Raw genomic sequence first — 23,216 nt, forward strand, 5'->3', positions numbered from 1 at the left:
GCTTGTGGACCACACAACCAGCGGCAGAACGGGCTAGTTTAGGGCTTAGGCGGGCAACGCTGGTTCTGCTCCTCCATCCTCGAGCGCTGCGATTTTATCTCAGGCCCAGAGTCAACGACAATTGCTCCGCCCGCGTTCATCCTCCTCCCTCCTCTCGCGGCCCCTTCATCGTCAATATGGCTGAGCAGATGGTCCTTCGTGGTACCCTTGAGGGCCACAATGGCTGGGTTACTTCCCTGGCCACCTCTCTGGAGAAGTAAGGGAATACCGAATATTCGAAAAAATTGCATGAAAATCATATGCCGAAAGGATGAAGAAACGTTTGTTTTGGAAGACTTTGGGCATTGATTGAGCACGTGGACAAATAGATTCTGACTTGGATGTTTCGAATAGCCCCAACATGCTGCTCTCTGGCAGTCGCGACAAGACCCTGATCATCTGGAACCTTACCCGCGACGAGCAGGCCTACGGTTACCCCAAGCGCAGCCTCGAGGGTCACTCCCACATCGTCTCTGACTGTGTATGCTACCCGAAATCCCATTGAGCTTAGAGAGAGTGGAAGGACTGGGAATTGCTCGTGGAGGAAACCGAAAAAAAATATGACGAGATTGGCTGACCGCGTGTGTGTTTCGTTCCGTGCAGGTCATCTCCTCCGACGGTGCCTACGCTCTGTCCGCCTCTTGGGACAAGTCCCTCCGCCTGTGGGAGCTCGCTACCGGCGAGACCACTCGTACCTTCGTTGGCCACACCAACGACGTCCTCTCCGTCTCCTTCTCCGCCGACAACCGCCAGATCGTCTCCGGTTCTCGTGACCGCACCATCAAGCTGTGGAACACCCTCGGCGACTGCAAGTTCACCATTACCGACAAGGGCCACACCGACTGGGTTTCTTGCGTCCGCTTCAGCCCCAACCCCCAGAACCCCGTCATCGTTTCCGCTGGCTGGGACAAGCTCGTCAAGGTACGTTTATCCGGTCTTCCCTGGCGCGATGTATACCCGAATTCGAAACTGTCTGCCCAAATGATGTTTTGCATAATACGTATTTGCTACTTCAGAGCCTTCTACGGCCATGAGACAAATAATCACCAATGCCCTGATGGACACTTCGCAATTTTGCACTTTTTACATGGGACCAGCTCATTTATTCACCGCGGAGATTGAAGCTAACACGAACGTACCCATTAGGTTTGGGAGCTTGCTTCCTGCCGCCTCCAGACCGACCACATCGGTCACACCGGTTACATCAACACCGTCACCATCTCCCCCGATGGATCCCTCTGCGCCTCCGGTGGCAAGGACGGCACCACCATGCTCTGGGATCTCAACGAGTCCAAGCACCTCTACTCCCTCCACGCTGGCGATGAGATCCACGCCCTCGTATTCTCCCCCAACCGCTACTGGCTCTGCGCCGCCACCGCCAGCTCCATCACCATCTTCGATCTCGAGAAGAAGAGCAAGGTTGATGAGCTCAAGCCCGAGTTCATCGAGAAGAGCTCCAAGGCCCGTGAGCCCGAGTGTATCTCTCTCGCCTGGAGCGCTGATGGCCAGACTCTGTTCGCTGGTTACACTGACAACAAGATCCGTGCCTGGGGTGTCATGTCGAGGGCATAGATGATTTGACGAGCGTTTAGGCGGAGGAGAGGAAATCTATGTTTTTTCTTTGTTCTAAAAAAGAAAGCGCTGGCATTGGTTGGGATGTATGAGCCATGAGCAATGAAGCACTCCGGGCCTGGGCCCGGGGTTTTTCTCCGACATGTCTAGCTTACTTGATTCGTCATAAACTTCGTACGTCTGGAATCTTGTCAAGGTCGGCATGCCGAATGTTCTAATACCAATTAAAAAAACATACTATAAAAATCTATTTATCTTCCTACTCTTCATCGTATCACTGCCTTTGGCAAAGCACAACGTGTGGGAGCTTTATCTACAATGCCCCGACTTTGTCAACTCAATGCAGAAACATGGCAATTACACCTGACAGTCAATAAGGTAGCAATCTCGAATTGTTTTCAATTTTAAATACTGTTGTACAGTCATGACATGGCCTCTTTAAACATGAAATGTCACTCATTTCTTCAATTGCGCTAGAGCTTCATCCACATGGGCCGCATTCTCTTCGAGTCCCAACCCCCGAGCCAGAGACTTGGCCTCCTTCCAATACTGTTCGGCTTCCTTCCGCTTGCCCTGAAGATGGGCAATTTCTCCCAGGTTATACATTGCCGCGATACAGGACATATCGCATTCCTCGTCGCGGATAGGAGGCTGCAGTTTAGCAGCAACGTCTAGAGCCTTCTGCGCCCACTGATTGCCCGAGTCGATGAGTTGTTGAGGTGCGGTAGTTGACCCACGGGAAGGAGTCTTCTTGTGTAATTCCCCGGTGATCGCGGTGGACACGTCGGCGAGGAGCGTCACCTGCTTGCAGGAGGGTGTGCTGCCCTCGTCTGTGCGCAGGAGGTCCAGCGCGCGGAGCAAGAGCGGCATGGCGAGCTCATTCTTCTCCTGCTTTAGATATGTCTGTCCCAGATCTGTGAGTGCGGTGGCAATCTCGGAGAGGTTCAGCCAGGCTGTGCTGTCGTCTTGCGAGGCACTCCCGACTGGGAGACCGAGCTCCTGGCGACGGCGGAGCTCCTTCAGACACAGTTCCACCGCGGCTTCCTGGTAGCTTTCGGCCTTCTTCTCGTCCTGGATGTAGTCGCTTGCGTACAGCTCTGCGAGCTTCATATGGATGCCGACAACCTTCTTCAGGACCTTGTCTCGCTGGCGGTCTTCGTACTCGTCCAGCTCCTTCATCTTCTGATACATGGCTAGCGCGTCCGGATCATCGATTTGAATGGACTCCGTCACCGCTTCGGTTTCAGGCTTCTGTGCATCCTTCTTCTTTCTACCTTCTTCCACCCACTTCAGGCACTCGGTCTTTGTGCGCTCGAGAACTTGGATGGCGGGTTTCGCCAGCCCGGCCTTCTCGAGCATCATCGATACCTGGAGATGTATTCCTAACATCTCATCAGAGAAGGGATGCATGCCAAGCTCGACCGCCTTCCTCAAAGCCTCCTTGTATGCTTTCAGCGCCTTGGCTGGGTTGAGATCAACTTCAGTGTAGTATACGGCCGTCCGGAGGGACTCGGCAACAGGAGGTGGAAATTTGTGATACTGCGGGCCGACGCGTGTCAACTCAATGTAGGATATATATGCGAATATGGCCGTAGCTCCGGCGACGGAGATAATGGCGAGTGGGAGGAGGATCGGATTCTTGCGCCAGATCCCTTTTGACGCTTCCTGGAAGCCGCGCTTCATCCGCTGTCCATAGCTAAGATGTCGGCATTGAGGTAGTAACGAGAATAAGGTCTGTGATTGTCTTTGAAGTGATGATCTGGTGCTGTTTCCGGACGCCGTGCGTGTTGAGAGAGCTTTGTTGCATTGTAGGTTTCTCGGCCTCGAAATGAAGGCGCAGGCGCGCCGTGATGCTGCATTAAACATTGTCTGATTTTCTGTGTGTCGTCAGATCATGAACGGGCACCGATTGGGAGTTGGAGTGGTGAAACTGTGGTGGAAAGCGATCTAAAAACTGCGTGCGAGAGAGACTGAAATTCAAATCATCTATCCAATTCAAGGATTCTAGTGGTCCGAGCTTCTCCGCCTGCGGATATGATATGACGTCGAAGTCATCTCTCGGCGCCAGCACTATCGCTCTATCAATATCTATTTCATCTTTAGAAATAGTAGTTCTACATCAACGTGCACAATAATTTCCTGGTGTAGGAACGGTGGGCGCCTCTTAAGATGTGTGGACGGTATGCCCTTGGAGTGGTGCGTAGCCCGGTTATCCCAGTGCTTCTTTGTCTAGTGCTGATCTTATCGCTAGCGGATGGCATTTGTCCGACGCCGTCTGCAGGAGCAAGGTATGCAGGTTGACGAAGTCCCCGAGGATGATGAAGTGAGAGAAACGTACAATTTTGCACCAGGGTCTAATGGTGCTGTCTACCGGGCCGATGTCTCTGACCGCGGGTTCGTTGATGGCGAGCAAGACACCGCAGACCACCCACAGGAGCCAACTCCAGAAGCTGTGGACAGTGTAGAAAAAGTCCATGATAGGAAATGGAGGTACAAGATTCAGAGCATGAGGTGGGGGCTCATACCGTTTTGGACGAAGCGGAAACCCGATTACGGATCTCTGATGCGAACCATCAATTGTCGCGATGACTCTCTGATCGAGGATCGCGGAATGTGGACATCCATGAAGCGGAAGAAGCGATGCATTGTGATATGCCAAGGCTTTTACGAATGGTTGAAGAAAGGACCTGGGGGTAAAGAAAAGATCCCGCACTTCATCAAGCGCAAGGACGGGGATTTGCTGTGCTTTGCCGGACTGTGGGATTGCGTTTCGTATGAAGGTACTCAATTCTAACTGCTGTCTTTGCGATGTTCATCGTTCGCTGACGTCCCGGTACAGGCTCAGACGAGAAGCTTTACACATATACCATCATCACAACTTCTTCAAACTCGTACTTGAAATTTCTCCATGATCGAATGCCAGTGATACTTGAGCCCAACAGCGAAGCGATGAAGATGTGGCTGGATCCCGAACGGACAACTTGGTCCAGTGAATTGCAGTCCATTCTGAAACCGTATGAAGGAGAATTGGAATGCTATCCAGTCTCCAAGGAGGTCGGCAAGGTGGGAAACAATTCGCCCGACTTCATCATTCCGATCAACAGCAAGGACAATAAGAGTAATATCGCCAATTTCTTCGCCAATGCGAAGAAGCAGAAGGGTGGAGCAGTATCTTCCGCCAGGGAGGAGGACGCCAAGGAGACCTTGCACTCTGCCGAACAAAAGGTGGTGAAAGATTCGGATGAGCCGCGCAAGACTCAAGACAGTCAATGGAGTGAAAATAATGCTCCGCTGCCAGAACCAGGCGTCAAAAGAGAGTACCCTCCGGACGGCGATGACATTGGCGATGAAGCCCCGAAGAAACAGAAAACCGAGCCAGCACCCTCGCGCTCCCCCACAGAAAAGGCGCATGAGCCGAAGGTTAAGTCTGAGCGGAAGACGACCACGTCGAGTAGAAAAACGCGAAGTGCGACACATAACGACAAGCCTCTAAAGAAGACAAATGGGAAGACGACCGATGGCTCTCAGCGAATCACAAATTTTTTTCAGAAATGACAGCCACGAATGCACTGCCATCATGATGGTATGCCTAGTGTTTCTGCACCGTTCAAAATCAGGGAAGGCGTCATTGTTTGTAGTATGATCAATTCAGCCTCAACACGCGCAGGCACTGCCACTGCAGTGAGGCATAGCGGCCGAATCACCTAATGAGCAATGAATGTAACGAGCCAACTGTCCAGCAGTTTCCGTATTCAATGTGTTCACACATGTGGTATTATAGTACAAGTGATATCATGGTGTTACATAGCTCGGTATAACCCCGACTTGAAGCTGGGGTCGCCCTATTGTAGCTCACGTAGCCTTTGAACCAGCTTCTCTCTTAGGAAAGGACTCAGTCCGAGTCTGCAGCGCAACATGTCAGCTTCAAAACTAGTCAAAGGGCGAGAGAACTTACATTCCGTCCCTAGTGACGATTCTGTAGGTGCCTGCTTCCTGGTTAGCTTGATCGAGCCAAATCCGTCTGGTAAGTATATAACCGTACCGCTTGGCTGATAATTCCCATTATCTCCGACAAATTTCCCGTTCGCATCAACTTCTAGACTGCCGAAGATATCCTCGGGCCTGCCAGCTCGTTAGTGGTTCCATTGGACAACTCGGCGAAGAGAATCGCTACCATGCAATACGACCATACTCCGGGGTCTTCTGCTGTCGGACAGGTGTATCCAGCCGCCTCTACCAGCGGAGCCGACACCACCCTGGCCACTGGCTCCTCCACTAGAGTCCTTGCTTTCTCGCCGTCTTCTGCCACCCTGTCCTGTCATTAGGACACCTCCCGAGCCTATATTAGCCCCGGCTGTGGAAACCATAACCTGAGCTTGAGAGATAGCATCCGGATCTTTGTGGCCGTACTCAGAAATGACCTCTTGTAGGATCTTCAGAAAGTTGGGATTCTCCCTGAAAGAGTCTGTCGAAGGAGGTATCTTGGATGTGACTCCAATGGCTGTTTTCGGATTGACAGGCTCCGAAGATAGGAGCGACAAGGTATGGCTTCCACTCTGGGGTTTATTCGAGAAAACATACTGTGATTGTGAGCCCGAGTCTCGAGAAATGGCAGACACTCTGGCTACCGAACTTACGATATGGGGATTGCTTTCCAGGGTAGACACTGTGCGAATCTGGCACCATTTCGCTAACCTGAGCGGCTGTCGCGCAAAGGACATGGACGAGATCATATTGGAAATATATCGCTGAGTCGAGAAGTAGTCGATCAGTCTGCACAGAATTATTTGGAGCTTCAATTGCTGCTTTGCCTATGACGCTATCGAGACAAACAAGACAAAATCATGTGATCCCGCGGAGTTCGATGCCGGCAATTTATTGTAGCTCTTCCGATGTTGCTCCATGTCTTTCCTCCCATTGACGATTTTTGCTGCTGGCTTCCTTTCATTCTTTATCTGGATAATTGAAAATGCTCCTTTCAGAAGCTTTCCCGTAGGATGCCGCTGGTTTAGTGATACCTGACGTTTCGACCGTGGTTTCCTGCGCATCCCCTTGTAGCGTGGGAAGTAAGCATCGCAGCCTTAGTTTGGTTGTTGATTGTACCTCATACTTTGCATGATACCCCAATTGATTATAAAGCAGTCATCTCGAGTGGCTGCTGGTTGTTCCTTCTAATGTGATTTTTTTTTATCATCAAATAACGGACAAATATGGCGACACCCTCTACCAAACAAAATCCGGGAACAACCCCAACCCACTTGACCTCTTCTCCTCGACCTACTGGCGCGCATATGGCAAGACCCATAGCGCATAAGTCACCATCAACAAGGACTCCATCAGCATCGGGGCATGGCCATGGTCATCAGCCAAGTGTATCCTCTCACCAATATGCTACTCCTCTTGCTGTAACAACAGGCATTGAGGATACTGTCACCTTCAGTTCACCATCTGCCTTGCTAGCGCTGGGTGGCTACGGTGCGATCAGCCCATCTCCTGCCGGTCATGATGCCTTAGTTGTTCCGAGTATGAATGAGCATGACATCCAGGCGCTGGGAATGCAAGGTATCAAGCTAGGATCCGCTCGAGATAATGACGAAGAGCGGAAAAGACACATTGAGGATGTTGTCCAACTCCTACGGACTCGTATATCCGGCAGATCAGTCTGCAGAGAGGGAATTGAGCGTCTAGTCCAGCTCGAAGGATTTGAATCTATCTGGCAGGAGGACAATATTAACATTGCCGGAAACTTTGTTGACCTTGAGATTGAATTTCACCGCGGCCAGAACGTTGTGAAAGACGTCAGCCTTAGCTATGCCACACCGGACACTACAGATGGCGAACGACGGGAAGAAGCTACTGCTGTACTAAAGCGAGATCTTGTGCAAAACCCGGAAGATGGAGAACGGGGTTTATGGAAATCTTTGACCGGATTTCATGGAAACCTGCAGTGGCTGTCCAAGCATGACAGACTCAGTCAAGAGGTTAATTGCTTTGAGGCCATTGAAGGCCTTTATCAAAGCCTGAAGCGGGTATGGGATGAAGAGCAGAAGCTTCCTAAATTCTCGGGTGTTTACGAACATCTATGCGCTGGATCCATTGGCCGACCAAGCCTTCACAAGGGAAGTCGACTCGGACTAAGCTTGGACTATTGGATCCACCAAGCGCAGGTCTTAGACGCGAAGCACACGGATTCACCTCCTGACGCCATGGACATTGATAGACCAGCTAATCAAGCGCTTGATGAAGTTGCAGAACCACAAAATAGAAAATGGTTTGTAATGATCGAATGCGAAGAAGGCTATCCGTCACTTCGTGTCTCGAAAGAATGGGTGGACTCTGATGTTCTCACAGTGGTCAACAATGCTGCAAATGGCTCCTCCTCGAATGAGGCTGCAGCTTCAGATATTGCAGTTGTCAACTGGGCTGACCCGCCTCCTACCCTAAGCTCGGGTGGCTCAGACGCAATGGCACTAGATTCGAACATGCTGGGCTCCTCTGCACTGAACCGCCGTTTTGTCGCTCGAATGGAGCCACCTCTTGATGTTCCGATCCTGGCAGCTTCAGACATTTACAGGCATCTAGGCATTCAGCTTCCACACGAATTTCGAATGGTCACATATGACGGTCTGCTAGTTCCTGGATGGTCACCATTATCAACAACGGGTGCAGTGGGTCTTGGCGCTGAGGACATACCTCAGCCCGGCCGCAAAAGGCGCAGGACGTCAGTTCAAGGCTTCGACCAAGAAGGAAATCCCTGCACCAAGCATCATAGTTACACTTTTCAGGCGTTTGAGTCGGTTGCAGGGCGGACGATGCGTGACATCCCCTTTTCACATCCGCGGCAACTTGCGGAAGTTTTCCCAGTAAGTACAAGCTGTGCTCGCGCTGCGCTAATATGCTAACACTTGTGCCCTCTCCAGATTTTGCGTCAGTATGCATTGCTCGCGAATCTGATTCACAAAATATTTAATTCGCCGCAAAAGGACGATGGGTCAAGAAAGGACGCCGATCCAGCCGCAGAGGGGATTCCTAGGCAACCGAATGCCTCAAAAGCGATAATGCCAACGAAGAAAAACAAAGTGATCGTTCTGAGCAATAAAGATCCGAATGAGCAAAAGCTCGACTTCTTGTTGAATGGAATCAACAAATCAAATGCTACTGCTACAGGTTCAGGGAAAGACATTGCAATGTCACCGTCAATAAGTCTGCGTGATCCTGCTGCCCATCAGGAAGAGGTCAAGGTAGATGTGACATTACGGACGCAACTTGGACAATCACCAGTCATAATACTACTTTTCACCGTGGAAGATCCTCGTTTGGCGAGTTCCCCTGCAGAGACTGTCCTGAGCAAAGTCTCTATCAGTTTGGAGATTGGGCTTAATGGCCGCATTTCAGTCGTGGACATGACTGGCCTGCTAGATGATGAAACGGCCGCAGATAGTGAAAAGGGTGCAGAGAACAGTGAGTCATACAAGCTGCAACAGAAGATAGCCAAGGTGCTGGAAATCTCCCAAGACATCGAGATATTGGTAGAATGGGTTGCGCGGTGGGTACGGCAGCAAAAGGGACGTGGGTGAAACCTGTGACGAATGGCGGAGGCCTTGAAGTGGAGAGCAGCGTCTAATCAGCCTGTCGGTTGGCTTGCCGTCGAATGCAGGACCTTGACTTCCACGTTGCAATATACTACTGTGTGTCGGGTGACGAGACTGCATGCATAGCACTAGCCTTGTAGTGTTGCCATAAGGAATCATGGCAACAGGTGCTGCCTGACTGCTCCAAGGCTACTCCGCGTCTACTCAACGGCCCCGGTTAGTCTGTTCAAGCAGGAGGTCCACGAGCCACACTTGAAGCTGGGATCACAGAGGTTGGGCCAACAAATAAGCTCCATGTACCTCCCAAGTGGATTACAGAAGGCGCGCAATGGAGAGCGACTTACGAATGAGAGTCGCAATTGTAGGGGGCAAGATAGTACCGCATAAGTGGTAACTAATGAACTGATGACTACAATTCCACAATTATCCTTTCATAGGAGGAAGCCTGCATTAACAGCATCAAATGGCAATCTAAAGATATGTTCATCCACAAACCAACCCTGCCATGCCACGCCTAACCTCCTTTGTGCGTACAGTTGCTTACCGGTAAAAGCAATATATACCACTGTGAGATGAGACGATATGGCAGCTCGGGGGACATCAAGTGTAGACACTACGTGCCTAAACAGCCAATATGCGCGATTTGTTAGTTAACAATTTTTGATATGTCAGTATCATGCAAGGGACTCTACACAAGCATCGTTTCCATTACGTATCAGAAGAATGCCTTGAAGATGTCTTCACGAGTTGCCATGCGAAATGCTTGACTCCTTTTTTGGTGCGAGGCAAGGGGCGTGGAATGTTTGATCAACTGCGCGAATTACTGTACCTGACTATCTACTCTGTACTGCCTGCAGTGCCACATTTATACACCGAAGATTGAGATTTACGTGGGATGAATCTGAAGCTGATCTTTCAAGAGATCACCTGGATGGTAGGACAGGGTTCAAGAAGTATCTAGATACATGATGTCTGTGACCTCGAGTCGAGCATTCTACCTTCTACGATGCGAACTCCGATATTAGGTGGAGTACTGCGTAGTAACGTGCAAATGGTGCCTGAGATGTGATACTATCAAAATGATCAGGATCCAGTCAGCGCAGTTTGTCATGGTTCGACAAAATCATCCAATCAGCGTGTTGCGATAAGCAAACTTTCTGAGCGCGGAAATGACTGGGCAAGCAGCGGACGCGTTTGGCGATGGAAGAACGATAATAATTGTAGTTTTTACTGTTTCAGAATTTCATTTGAGATTGCTCGACTCGAAATTATTTATTATCCGCTGCCTATTGGACGATGCAATGAGCGATTATCCTTCGCAAATGTGTGAAGGCTTTTAGAGTAGTCGGTGAGGGATATATTTCCTATTACCCGCATATTGTTTTTTGGACTATCATTCATGAGATTGACCGTTGCGTTTTCGACTTTCGAAAAATTACGTCCATTTTGAGGTTTGCGAATTGCAATGGACAGAAGTTACCGAGGCGACGGTCATAGTCTTCTTTTTGTCCTCGGTCATAAGTGCCTTCAACGGGATATATTCCTGTTTGGACTTTATGAATTCGAATACCTCGTCAACAGTCAAAATTGACTTCATATTATTGCATATGATCAAGGGCGAAACCGGAGAGGCGGACGGATGATGTATTCGACTTGTTGGAGGATGAGTGACGCTAAGCTGCACCCGGCTAGAAGGGTGTTTGCGGACCGCCACACACATGTTCTATTTATTACTGCACTAGCCGCACCACCTGTGTGCTATTGATAGAGAACGATGGCTGTGTTTCATGATCTGGAGAATGTCTCTGATTCTCGTACAGAACAGAAGCTTCCAGGCTCATGGTAATAATAGTGATTATACTCTGTAGTACGGGGTACGGTGTCTGCAAGGTTCTCGATTCTCCAGACAAAATGTAAATCGGCCACAGGGCTGAACCTACAGCCACTCGTCGGCAGCTGATTCCTGAATCTCCCGATTCGACTCCGTTGTCGTTGGCCCTCTTGTCAAGACAGGCCGGGAAGACTAAGGATTCGCATCACCCAGATCGGACACTAGCAAGGGCCGCCACCCAAAAGTCTGGAGAAGATGGCTTCTCCAGAATCATCTTGACGCAGTGACTTTTCTCACAATCTATCCTATCCAGTTTCCGATGACCCGTTCCCATCGTTCGCCAATTTCGAGGCGGTGCAAAACGCACAGTTATCCAATTACTGGTCCTCCGAACGTCCTAAATTATACTTAGTAACACCAGTCCGGTTTCGGCGGCCCTCTGGCTGGTCCAAGGACCGTTGCCACGCCCCACATTCGGCACTCGTCTCTGGGTCGTGTATGTAATAGTTTTACCGGGTAAAGTGTAAGGTACCCAAATCAAAATGTCCCGCCTGAAGGGAATGGTTGGGCTGCAGATATGGTCTGAAATCGGGTATTGATTCCTACAACGTTGGCTCTGTAGAGAGAAGTTGAGCAGAGATGACACGACCGAGTAATAGTTTCTCATTCGGCCGCTAACTTAAATTTTTCCTGAACTTTCTGACAGGGGATAATGTGGCAGGCGCGCTATGATCCACCCACGCGACATGGCGGGGTTTTTGAGGGGCAGTCATAGATAAGGAATTGACTAAGAGTATCCAAGCAAAACCATGCGCCGATAAGTCGCAGGTACGCGATTTTGCGCCGTCATATTACACTGCAATTATCTGCTGGAAGTATTTGAAAATCACTGGTCGCTTGCAACTGATACCTTAGCCTGAGTGAGTATCTTGGATCAACTGTGTGCCCAATTTCTTCGGAATCATCTCCGCGGTTCCATCTTCTGGAGAGATAAGCCCTCTGGGAGCAATTAGGGAACTTCAACTATTTTGTAGCTAACTGGTCAGATAGCCTGTGAATGTCTTCTTAAGGTGTGATGCATCCCGTAGGCTATTATAGCACACCTACCAATGAGATTTGGCTCTATTGCATTAGGCGCATGCATGATTCGTACTAATTGGGCCTTGCAATTGATATGCATCCGTTCCTGGTCGCTGTTTGATAATACCTTTTAGCAACATAATCAAGCTGCTATCTTTACGACTGCAGCATCATACACAGGCATCAGGCAATGTCCTTGATATTGCTTTTGAGACAGAGTCAGCCGACACATCATGCACACCAGTACGAATGTGTATCGACGAGAATCGCGGCGGATCTTTATCAGAACGCATTATTCGGGAGCAGGTCGTTGCTCTGGCGTGGGGTGGAGAGTCCGGGGAAGTTCCATCGCCTGGGCGGCTGCAATCGATATTTATCGCTTTGACGGTAAAATTATTAAATGATTTATCAAAGAACTCTAGTCCATACACTGTATACATCTGCCTATCAGAGACGAAGCATTTCACATTACATGCACATGCCACTCTGCCTTGCGCAATGGGAGAAAGGGGGAGTCATTCTTGATCCATCTGATTTCCTAAACGGGTATTATAGTTTAGCATGATGGATTGCAGTATGCATCCATACATGGAGGTCATTATTGAATTTTCGAGATCATTCATTGAGTGGAGAAGATCTATTCCTCAGTTACAATATCCTTTCCACAGTGGTAGAGATAATTTTGATCTGTTATATGGTCGGTTGTGATGGTGATGAGTATGAGGGATATATGGTTGGTATGATAAACTCTTGTACTAAATTCCGCCCACACTTTACTGTTGCCTCATTCCAGTTGAGCACCAGAATAATGCATGATATTATCCAGCATTTGAAATTGGTGAGAACATTAGAAAGTAAAAGCCCTCAAAATCTATCTCAAATCAACAATTCTAGGAATACTTGCAGAGGCCAGATGGTTCGATCATGCAGGCAGGAATAGTCAGAAGTGGATAGTGAAGCTGACTGGTGGGAATTTGTATTACGGGAAGGCGCCCAGCAACCAGCGGGTAAGGTAATTTTCAAACTGTTTCCCTATCTAAATTTCAGTTTGATGGATCTTCCAGTGGGATTATTCTGGGTGCCTTCCTCTTTCCCGTAAAATAACTGAATTTTGCCCCCCGGCGCCCCAAAGAAATCGATCGCCCTCATGTCGTCCTTCTTGCCTTAAATTTGAAGGATATCCTCGCCCCCACCCACATTTCCACTGTGACTCCCATACATCCATTTCGCCTCATCTCCATCCTTTATCCTCTTCCTCGTTATTTAACACTTTAACCCGCTCTCTCTCTCTTATCTGCTCTTCAGTATATCGTCGCTTCCGTCCATCTCTGGATTATTGTCGTCGTCAATCTCTCTGTCTACTGGAATCGACTTCATTTTAAGTAATTGAAGTCTTCGCTTGCTCTGCTTCTGCGAATCTCTCTATCATTCATACCACACATTCTGCCAATCATGGTGAGTCCTTCAATACATTCGAATACGATGTTTAGGGTGATTTCGTGGAAGACTGGTGTTCTGACTTGTACCCTCTTGCTACTAGGCTGAAACATCAACCGTCATCTCCAACACGGAGAATGTGCGTTTCCTCTTTGTTGATTTTACAATTTTTCCTTCGGCCGCCTCTGCGGTTTAGAGGAAACAGTCATACTGACTTTTGTGTGCTGGCAACAGCTCATGAAATACATGAGCCTCGACCAACGGGGACATGTCCAGGCTGAGTATGTCTGGATCGACGCTGTCGGTAACTGCCGCTGCAAGACCAAGGTATGCAACTTTGTTCCTACTTTCCAATCAAATCAAACCCGATCCTACGTGTTACGTGGAAGAGCGATTGTGGGCATAGACTCCGTGTGAATGGGACAGTCTTGGCCACGAGGATGGATACATGGATATTGCTGGTTATGGTCGCTGGGATGCAGGGCTTGCGAAGTGACATGAGGCGCGCTGTTATCTTAACGCGCGCGCTCTTTCGATAAGCCCTGCGCACGGTGACTGGAAACTGCAAGCCATGATTTCATATCTGCACCTTCCCGTGACACGTGACAGGCGATACAAAGCAGCACGATCTTGAGAAGCATGTTTGCTAATTCGAACACTCGTCCATCTAGACTCTCGCCACGCCTGTTAAATCTGTCGATGAGCTCCCTGAATGGAACTTTGACGGTTCTTCCACCGGCCAGGCCCCCGGTGACAACTCCGATGTCTACCTCCGCCCTGTTGCTATCTTCCCTGATCCGTTCCGCGGTGGCGATAACATTCTCGTTCTCTGCGAGACCTGGGATTCGGATGGAACCCCCAACAAGTTCAACTACCGTCATGAGGCCAACCGCCTGATGGAGATACACGCCAAGGAAGAGTTCTGGTTCGGTCTGGAACAGGAATACACCCTCCTCGGCACTGACGGCTGGCCTTACGGATGGCCCAAGGGCGGGTTCCCCGGTGCTCAGGGTCCTTACTACTGCGGTGTCGGAACTGGCAAGGTTTACTGCCGTGACATTGTTGAGGCTCACTACCGCGCCTGCTTGTACGCCGGTATCAAGATCTCTGGTATCAACGCTGAGGTCATGCCCTCCCAGTGGGAGTACCAGGTCGGTCCCTGCCAGGGTATTGAGAGTACGTCATAATCATTTCACTCGCATTGAATTAGCCAGTACTGACCAACACAACAGTGGGTGACCAGCTTTGGATGTCCCGCTTCCTGCTCCACCGCGTCGCTGAAGAGTTCGGCGTCAAGATTTCTTTCGAGCCTAAGCCCATCAAGGGTGACTGGAACGGAGCCGGTCTCCACACCAACGTCTCTACTGCCTCCACTCGTGCTGAAGGCGGTATGAAGGCCATCGAGACTTACATGCAGAAGCTGGAAGCCCGTCACAACGAGCACATTGCCGTCTACGGTGAGGGCAACGAAGAGCGTCTCACTGGCCGTCACGAGACCGGCAGCATCGACAAGTTCAGCTATGGTGTCGCCGACCGTGGTGGCAGCATTCGTATTCCCCGCCAGGTTGCCAAGGACGGCAAGGGTTACTTCGAGGACCGCCGTCCCGCCAGTAACGCTGATCCCTACCAGATCACCGGCATCATCGTCGAGACTGTAAGTTTGCACCTTTTCATGTCAAGGTGAACTTTGCTAACCACTCCATAGCTCTGCGGTGGTAACTAGATATCTTCGATATCAAAACAAAATGTGCAAACATTTCATTAGCGCTAGTATACCCGCCGGCGTCAACTGGGTGTAGAACTACAAGAGCGGCCTGGCAACGTGTGGAGCAAACATAGATTTCTTTTCTCGTTTTTCCCATCCTTAATGTCGGTATTTCAGGTTGTCACTCTTACTCTCGAGATGCCAGAGCTTGCGCCTTTGCGTTCGTTACCCACTGCTGCTGTTGCATTTTTAATCAAATTTCTTTGTCTTCCCATGTGGGTTATGTGTCACGTACAGCATAGAGGACTTCTTTCCGAGGTGAAATGGAGAACAATCATTTGATCAGGACAACTAAGCTTATATACAGTGGCAAGACCTTCTTTATGGTAGTAGTATACCACTCTACAACATTGTTTAATGCTGTTTTGCTGCATGGGTCCTGCAGTAGATGAATCAGCTTCGCTATATAACGTAATTCCCGGGTCAGCCGCCATCCCAGGTCAGCCGCCACCCCCCATTCGAATTCAACGCGTTCAAATTCGAAGCTATCCAAACCACTACCATGCCACGAAAACCGCGTCAAACCCCTAGAAATTTGGTGGAACAAGAGGGAAGGATTCAGTTAGCAATATCTGCTTTGAAAAAGAAGGAAATTTCTAGCGTTCAACGCGCTGCTGATATATTTGATGTGCCTAGATCTACCCTCCATGACCGACTCAATGGATGCCAATATCGAATTGAAAAACGCAACCATAATCACCAACTATCTCCTACGCAGGAAGAATCATTGGTAGAATGGATACTATCCAGGGATCGACGTGGAGTGCCCCCTAGGCCATGTCATGTGCAAGAAATGGGCTAATATCCTTCTTCAGGCAGATAATCCCTCTGGATTCAAACCTATTGGCAAGAACTGGGTATCTATCTTTACCAACCAGCGTGAGGAAATCAAAACTCGATATGCTTGACGATATAATTATAGCTGAGCTTAATGTGAGGATCCGAAGATCATTAAGGGGTGGTTTGACTGCCTATAACAGATTCAAATGCAATATGGCATCTCCTATAAGGATATCTATAATTTTGATGAAACTAGCTTTGCTATGGGCTTGATTGCAACTACTAAGGTAGTTATAAGAGCTAATATGCCAGGGAAGCCTCATCTTATTCAGCCAGGCAATTGGGAATGGGTTACAATAATTGAATATGTTAATATAACTGGTTGGGTGCTTCCTTCATGTATAATCTTCAAGGGGAAGGTTCATATTGAAGGATGGTATTAAGATCATAATCTACCACCTGACTGGAGAATTAAAGTTAGTGAAAATAGATGGATGATAGATGAGATAGGCCTTCAGTGGCTTTAAAAGGTCTTTATTCCTGTAATAACAGGCTGTATAGTTGGAAGATATCATCTCCTTATTCTAGATGGCCACGGGAGCCATCTAATACCAGGTTTTGATAAAGCCTGCAAGGATAATAATATTATTGCTATCTGCATGCCTGCCCATTCTTCTCATCTCTTATAACCACTAGATGTTGGTTGTTTCGGGCCTTTAAAGCATGCTTACGGAAAACTTATTGAGGACAAGATACGCGCAGGATACAACTATATTAATAAGTTTGACTTTCTTAGAGCATATCCAACAGCTTATCTAGAGGTTTTTAAGCCTCAAAATATTTAAAATAGCTTTGCAGCAGCCAGAATCTATCCTTTTAATCCAAAGAGGGTGCTTGAGAAGCTAAATATCTGTATATCTACCCCTACCCCCCTCCAAGCCGCGCAAGTCAATTAACCAGCTCATCATGGCTTGCTACACCTCATACACTTTGGCAATTACAAAAGCAAGCATCTTCAGTCAAGAAGCTTCTAAAACAACGATCTTAAAGCCCTTCAACGCCTTCAAAATTAGCTATACAGCAGCTTATCAAGGGTTGTGAAATGGCTATGCACAGTGCAGCCCTACTAGTGAAGGAAAACCATGATCTACGCGCAGCCAATGAGAAGGAGAAGCAGAAAAGGAAGCAATCTAGACATCAGATGACTCCTAATGAAGGACTCAGCATACAGGAAGCTAGGGATCTTATCCAGGTAAGAGATAAGCAAAGTAATGATATTGGGGGGTCATCTACTGGTTCTATACCTTTACATTCAGAACCCCCAAGACGCGCGCCACCAAGGTATTCAAATTGCTTTATTATAGGGCATATTAGAACTAGATGCCCTACACATAATACTAGCTAGATCCAATGGAATAATATATTATTTTGGTTGGTTTGGATAGCTTCAAATTTGAACGCGTTGAATTCAAATGGGGGGTGGCGGCTGACCCGGGATGGCGGCTGACCCGGGAATTACGTTATACGTATGGTGTCAATCTGCCAAACTTCTCGCCACGTACCTCGACATTTCCATATGGCTGTGGCCTGTATACCTTTCTAAAGGCCCTAGTGTCTGCTAAGTACTTGCAATGCCGCTATTCAATATGAAGCTGGGGGAGAGACCCAGGTGTGAGTATAAAAAGACAAACCTCCAAGGAGTTGGAGCTGAATATGGAGGTGGCTACCAGCTACCTAGGTTGTGACTTGTGAGTGCTCAGGCTAGGTAAGCCAAACCAAGCTAAGAAATCTGCTCCCATGAACACGCCATCATATAAAAAGCAATCCCCAAGCTCACAGTCCCACTCTATCCCCTGGGGGTCGCAGTCGGAGCAGGCGTCGAGATCGGCAGCTAATTCACAGCTCAGGACGTCGGTGTAGACCCGACCTGCGTGGTCGAGGAAGCTGGTCCCGGAGAGGGCCCGGAGAGGGCGGCGCGGCCGCCTGAGGTTGTTGACCGGCAGCGGGAAGTCGTTGAGGCCGGTGATTGTAGCGTTGAGTGCAGGCTTGTGGAGGAGGTTCGCATTCGCAAGGGGAGCGCTGGCCCCGTCCTCTGGATCTTGATCTTCGGAGCCGGCTGGGTCGCACTTCCGGAGATACGGGAAGAGCCCGTTGGGAGGATCGTCATAGATGAGATGGCTACCGTCGGCCTGGGGCAACCACACCCTTGGACTCCCCTACCGTGTAGGTATTGCCTCCACCCACCCCTCCCCCCCTCCCGGCTCTGGACGAAGGAGAGCTCCCACGAGCCCAGCGGGAAATTGCCCACGTAGATCTTCTGGCCCGGGCCTGGCGGTTGGTCCTTGTTATTCGGGGCCGTACGAGGGGGAAAACCGTGGTGGCATGGTCGACGTGACGGCCGAATAGACCGGCGGGTTCTGCTGCAAGCCCGCGGGATCCCAATGCAGGGTGTGCGCCCATTTTGCGGTTCGGATGGGCAGGGTCGTCGAACCAGAGATCCCCACTCCCGGGTGCTCTGAAGCCCTGCCTTTTTGACGGCCTGGCGATCCTGTTGGCTAAGCTGGTTGACCAAAAATGCAGCCCGGGCCGTAAGCTGCAGTGCATGTGTTGTTGCAGTCGTAGAACTCGGTGATGCAATAGTCGGCCTTCATGGCGGCTCCAGAGGAGCTGGTGACCTCGACGCCTAGATGACGGAATTAGCAATTGACGGGGGCGATTTGGACGGAAAACGGAAACATACAATAGGTTGGGTTTGTGTTTTCTGCGTCTGCTTCTTCAGCTCTCTGATGGACTGTCCCATTTCGGCCCCGTGGTCTCTATTCTCCCTCCTGGGGGATCAAACGCAAGGCCGGGCGGTCGTTGTAATTGGCCTGGCCAGGGGCGCCGGTTTGGCTATTCCCGAAAGGATATTCTTCGACCTCGCAGCCTATCAAAATCCCCCAGCAGGTCCTCTTGGTTGGATACTTGGTTGGATCGTTCCGGCGCGGGTTACCTCATTGCGTTTGGCGCCGCCGTCGTTCTCGTCGATTCCGTGGTAGTCCAGCCATCGGCCCGTGGCGTGGACCTTCTTTCCCTGTACGTCAAGACGGAGGGTGCCCCTTTTTGTCCATTGCCGAGCGGGCATTGTTGCAGACGTTCGGCCACTTGTCGACATCGCACACGAAAAACGGCATCGCAGACTGCTGGGTTCGGGCCGGCCTTGTAGGACGGGGGCGGACACGACCTCCTCTTACCAGGTTTGGCTAGGCCGCTGTCCTCACAAAGTGTCGTAACAGTCAATGGCATCCAGGGTCGTCGTCGTCGTGAAACTGGGAACCGGGGTAGTGGTGGTGGTGGTAGTGGTGGTGGAAGTGGGATTTCCAAACACCTCATCGGGATCATACTGGCCAGGGATAGGGATAGGGATGATATGAAGATGCTGGGCTTGAAAGGGATCTCGGCAATTTCTGATCCATGGGAAACCGAACAGCTGTGTAGTGAGGCACTTGAGGCTGCAGTAACACTAGTTATAAATTTGAGTCTCGTTCGCTTGGACTGACCAACACAGAAAAGGTCTCGGTAGTTAGCTGTATGGCCACAGTCCCCAGAGGTAAGACCGTAAGAGTATCCTGTAGGCGAGACAGACTCGATCGGGTGTAGACTAGGAACTGGAACTTCGTAGCTTCAGTTCTTAGCTACAGTACTAAGCAAAATGAAGCTCTAAACTAGTCCTTTGGCCTCCTTGGCTGGGACTGAGTGGACCTCAGGCCAACTAGGGTTACTATCCGTGCCTATAGTGGATACATCTAGTAGTCTAGTAGTCTAGTCTAGTACGAGCAGAAAAGGCAGCTTCGAGCGTAGACTAGTAGCCATGTCCATATACAATAATAATAAGGACCCATCTCCGCAGTGTTATCTTCATCTATGAGCAGAACGCCCATGCACCAACACCTCTAGAGGACGGCAAGCGGGATACGATACTCTCCACCGTCTGGACAGGAATGTCGCAACGATACTGATCTTGGGCTCCCTAGTCCCCGTGGTGGTTCGCTGCACACCCGAGACCACTCGCGTGCATCGTGAGCTGGAGACATTTCGCAGCCGAGGGCAGCTGTTTATCGAAACCTGTCCGCCGCCTTCCTACTTTCTATCGGCCGGTAAGCGCTAGAATCGGAGATAGAGTCAACTGAGTCTTTTAGCCGTGCCTAGGACTAACGCATCTGCTAGTGGACCACTCGAGCCCCCTGCAATGGGCCCTTGCAGCAGCGCATGCATGGTTCGTGTGGACCCTGCTCGATTATAGTCCTCGTTTTCGCTTAGTGACAGGTGCTCCAAAGTCTCCGCAAAACACCTTAAACTAAGTCTCTTGATACCTATTAGTCTTTTTGATAATATTTGCATTGTACACTGCGTTATCACAGAGCAAAGAAGCCAGTATCTATCTTTTATTTTTCCAAGTCAATCGTGAGCGACCGATATATTTACCACATGTCTAAACTATGCGCCCCTCCTGAAGATGCGGAAAAGACCCGAAGACCCCAAGCCCTGCAAACCACGCTGTTGAGCCTCGCGCCTAGCCGCACCATCGACAATCTTCCCCGGCTCATCCCCTCCGCGAGCGCGCCTCCTCCGCTCCGCTAGCCAGAGACCAGTCTGCATGATCACCGACGAAAGGATACTAGCGCACAGGATACCCACCATCACAAGATTAGATTTGCGGAACTTGGCGCGGCCGGGGGCGGCACTATCGCTGGGCCAGCCGGTGTAGAGGGCGTAGGTGGTGAGGATGCTGCCGAGGTTTCCCCACCCAGAGACGACGGCCGAGGCGGCGGCGACGCCGACTTCGCCGTGGCGGGGCTGGAAGACCTCGGTTGTCCAGGACATGGTGATGGGGACGGTGGGCCCGAGGCCGAAGCCGACGATGAGGAGGCCGCCGTAGCGGGGCCAGGGGTTCGAGGCGGAGCCGGCGTAGGTTGTTAGGAGGAGGCCGAGGATCTGGAGGCAGACGGGGAGGGAGAAGAAGAGGGCGCGGTGTTTATGGAACCGGTCGGAGAAGGGGGTTACCAGCAGGATACCGAGGAGATCCATCTACTGATGTCAGTTGACGCCTTTGGCACCCGGGGGTTTGGTTGGCAGGGGGACTTACAAGCCAGATGGGGGCTGTGAGGAGACTCAGGTCAATCCCGCTTAGGGACTGGTCGATTCCCCTGATGATGACGGTGGCGTAATTCTGGACGCCGATGCCCACGCCTACTACGCCAAAGTACATGACTAGCAGCGGCCACAGGCGCCAGTCGAGGAACACGCGGAGAAGGTCGCGGAGGGACCACTGCGGACGGTGGTAGACGCGCTTCAGGTCGTGGTAATGGATCTCTGCGTCCCGGCCTGCGAGGGCGGGCGGGCTGCGCGGGAGCCACCGGAGATACTTGCGCTGGGGAGGTTCGACGCCGGGAGCCAGGGGCCGGTCGGGAAGCCACCAGAGGAGGACGATGCCAACAGCAATGGTGATGATGCCGTAGACGAGGAACATCCATTGGAAGCCTACGAGGCCACGTTCGCCGTCCATCTTCTGGAACCCTGCCGAGACCAGGCCCACGACAGCGGCGGAGATCTGAGCGGCAGTGAAGTATTGGCCGATGCGCTTGCCCGTCCTAGAGGGAGGGTAGAAGAGGGTGAGGTAATAGGTCATTCCGGGCCACATGCCGGCAATGACGATGCCGAGAAGAAGACGAAGGAGACTTGTGCGTGGTGTCAGAAATTGCAAACTCCACCGGATCAGAGATTTAAACATACTATAAGCTCCACGCTGCTTTCATGGCGGCCATGCAACTGCCAATGATACCCACGCTGATCACGATCCGACTCATCCAGACATGCGGGCTGAGTCTGGTCATCACCAGATTCGAGGGCAAGTCAAAGACCACATAGCAGACGTAGAACAAGGCGAGACCGGTCGAGATCTGATGAGGCGTCAGGTGCAGCACGGACCCGAGGTCGTGGCCTACGTCCATGTTCATCGTCTGTGCCAGACCGACATTGGATCGGATGGCAGAGCAGAGAAAGTACAGTACCCAAAAGGCAGGGATGATTCGATAGTCTAGTTTTCTAAATTGGCTGTGAGCTTCTTTCTGTAGCATCACGGCAGGCACTAGGCGGAGACTCACCTATAGACGCGCTCAATCTCAGCGACGCTGGGCTCATCGCCAGATTCGACGTCATTCTGAGTGTCAGTTGATGGTTCCCGGACATTCTCGGTGTCTTGATGCTTTCCCACGTCTTGGGGACGGATTTCTGGTTCTGATGAGGACATGTTGAGGAGCTGGTGTGAGTGGTGGGATATCAATTATGATTAGAGCTGCATTGATGGTGCAGGCGAGTATACAGAATTCTAAAATGATTGAATCAAATAGAAGAACAAAGAGACCGGTCGAGTCGGGACCACAGGATATAACGCAGAACCTTCAACGTATGGAAGAGGTCTGCAAGCCCCGCACGGCCAGATAGGTCGAAGCGTCAAATATCAGGATTGCAATGATGAAGATTGTCTTCCCACACTGGCTTGTCCGAGATGGGTCTAATGATTTCAATTAGCATGTGTCGCTGCCCAGATAGACATTAAGTCTCATTCTTCCGGAATAGGCAATGAGAAAAAATCATCCATCAGGATACTGAAAATCCCCTCCAGCGTATACTGTATGTAGATAGACTTGCAAGGAAACATAGTCTCATTATTCAACGTACCTGGTTGATGACGCAGAGCCGAGGCTGATATTAGTACTTTATTCGCAGTAGTTAAGTCCGTCAGGACTCAGAACAAGCAGAACGAGTCCAGACACTCGTCAAATCAACAAGATCACAGCAACAAAAAAGTATACCAAGAAACTCAACCAGGATATCTGAATATCCCCAAGTCTCAAGTCTCAAATCTCAATATTAATCTGATCGTGGAGCGGAGTTTGCAATCCGACGATCGGACTAACTTTTTTTTACTTTTTTTCCTGAAGCTTCGACGCTTAAACCCGGAGCGGAAATTCCTCCCGCCAAAAGCCAAACTTTGTTTGAACGACGGGTTATCTGGATAGCTTCATCTCTTCGTTTCTATTCCTTTAATGGTATCGCGAAGAAAAACTATATTCAGCGG

General features: G+C 50.2%; 8 protein-coding genes across 8 annotated transcripts; 4 read left to right on the forward strand and 4 right to left on the reverse strand.

Moving 5' to 3' along the window:
• The first annotated feature begins 63 nt into the window (after positions 1-63).
• On the forward strand, positions 64-1,774 carry cpcB (40S ribosomal protein RACK1). Its single transcript, XM_024827547.1, has 4 exons — positions 64-256; positions 394-520; positions 643-960; positions 1,186-1,774. Exons 1-4 carry the CDS (start codon positions 177-179, stop codon positions 1,609-1,611), a joined length of 951 nt encoding a protein of 316 aa, XP_024681068.1. The 5' UTR covers positions 64-176; the 3' UTR covers positions 1,612-1,774.
• A 223-nt stretch (positions 1,775-1,997) lies between these two features.
• Positions 1,998-3,569, reverse strand: P174DRAFT_442311 (TPR domain protein). The gene has a single exon (XM_024827548.1). The coding sequence runs from the start codon at positions 3,475-3,477 to the stop codon at positions 2,068-2,070; it is 1,410 nt and encodes a 469-aa protein (XP_024681069.1). The 5' UTR covers positions 3,478-3,569; the 3' UTR covers positions 1,998-2,067.
• Positions 3,570-3,780: 211 nt separating this feature from the next.
• On the forward strand, positions 3,781-5,166 carry P174DRAFT_461025 (SOS response-associated peptidase; the record flags this gene model as incomplete). Its single annotated transcript, XM_024829958.1, has 3 exons — positions 3,781-3,807; positions 3,863-4,391; positions 4,451-5,166. 3 exons carry the CDS (start codon positions 3,781-3,783, stop codon positions 5,164-5,166), a joined length of 1,272 nt encoding a protein of 423 aa, XP_024681070.1.
• A 287-nt stretch (positions 5,167-5,453) lies between these two features.
• P174DRAFT_461026 (uncharacterized protein) lies at positions 5,454-6,297 on the reverse strand (the record flags this gene model as incomplete). Its single annotated transcript, XM_024829959.1, is given in 5 exon segments — positions 5,454-5,514; positions 5,567-5,597; positions 5,654-5,740; positions 5,804-6,211; positions 6,231-6,297. The coding sequence occupies 5 exon segments, from the start codon at positions 6,295-6,297 to the stop codon at positions 5,454-5,456; spliced, it is 654 nt and encodes a 217-aa protein (XP_024681071.1).
• Positions 6,298-6,532: 235 nt separating this feature from the next.
• P174DRAFT_451799 (RNA polymerase II mediator complex middle subunit MED1) lies at positions 6,533-9,622 on the forward strand. The gene is made up of 2 exons (XM_024829034.1): positions 6,533-8,474; positions 8,532-9,622. Exons 1-2 carry the CDS (start codon positions 6,822-6,824, stop codon positions 9,186-9,188), a joined length of 2,310 nt encoding a protein of 769 aa, XP_024681072.1. The 5' UTR covers positions 6,533-6,821; the 3' UTR covers positions 9,189-9,622.
• A 3,827-nt stretch (positions 9,623-13,449) lies between these two features.
• On the forward strand, positions 13,450-15,489 carry glnA (glutamate--ammonia ligase). The gene is made up of 6 exons (XM_024827549.1): positions 13,450-13,569; positions 13,655-13,690; positions 13,786-13,878; positions 14,223-14,727; positions 14,784-15,205; positions 15,257-15,489. The coding sequence occupies exons 1-6, from the start codon at positions 13,567-13,569 to the stop codon at positions 15,272-15,274; spliced, it is 1,077 nt and encodes a 358-aa protein (XP_024681073.1). The 5' UTR covers positions 13,450-13,566; the 3' UTR covers positions 15,275-15,489.
• A 2,724-nt stretch (positions 15,490-18,213) lies between these two features.
• Positions 18,214-18,467, reverse strand: P174DRAFT_336749 (uncharacterized protein; the record flags this gene model as incomplete). Its single annotated transcript, XM_024821688.1, has 2 exons — positions 18,214-18,301; positions 18,337-18,467. Coding segments are annotated over 2 exons (219 nt in total), but the record flags the coding sequence as incomplete, so codon positions are not given.
• Positions 18,468-20,572: 2,105 nt separating this feature from the next.
• Positions 20,573-22,385, reverse strand: P174DRAFT_373264 (putative MFS transporter; the record flags this gene model as incomplete). The annotated part of the gene is made up of 4 exons (XM_024822490.1): positions 20,573-21,163; positions 21,222-21,813; positions 21,869-22,180; positions 22,240-22,385. The coding sequence occupies 4 exons, from the start codon at positions 22,383-22,385 to the stop codon at positions 20,573-20,575; spliced, it is 1,641 nt and encodes a 546-aa protein (XP_024681075.1).
• Positions 22,386-23,216: the final 831 nt, after the last annotated feature.

This window comes from Aspergillus novofumigatus (genome assembly GCF_002847465.1).
Source record: "Aspergillus novofumigatus IBT 16806 chromosome Unknown P174scaffold_5, whole genome shotgun sequence".
Taxonomy (NCBI): domain Eukaryota; kingdom Fungi; phylum Ascomycota; class Eurotiomycetes; order Eurotiales; family Aspergillaceae; genus Aspergillus; species Aspergillus novofumigatus.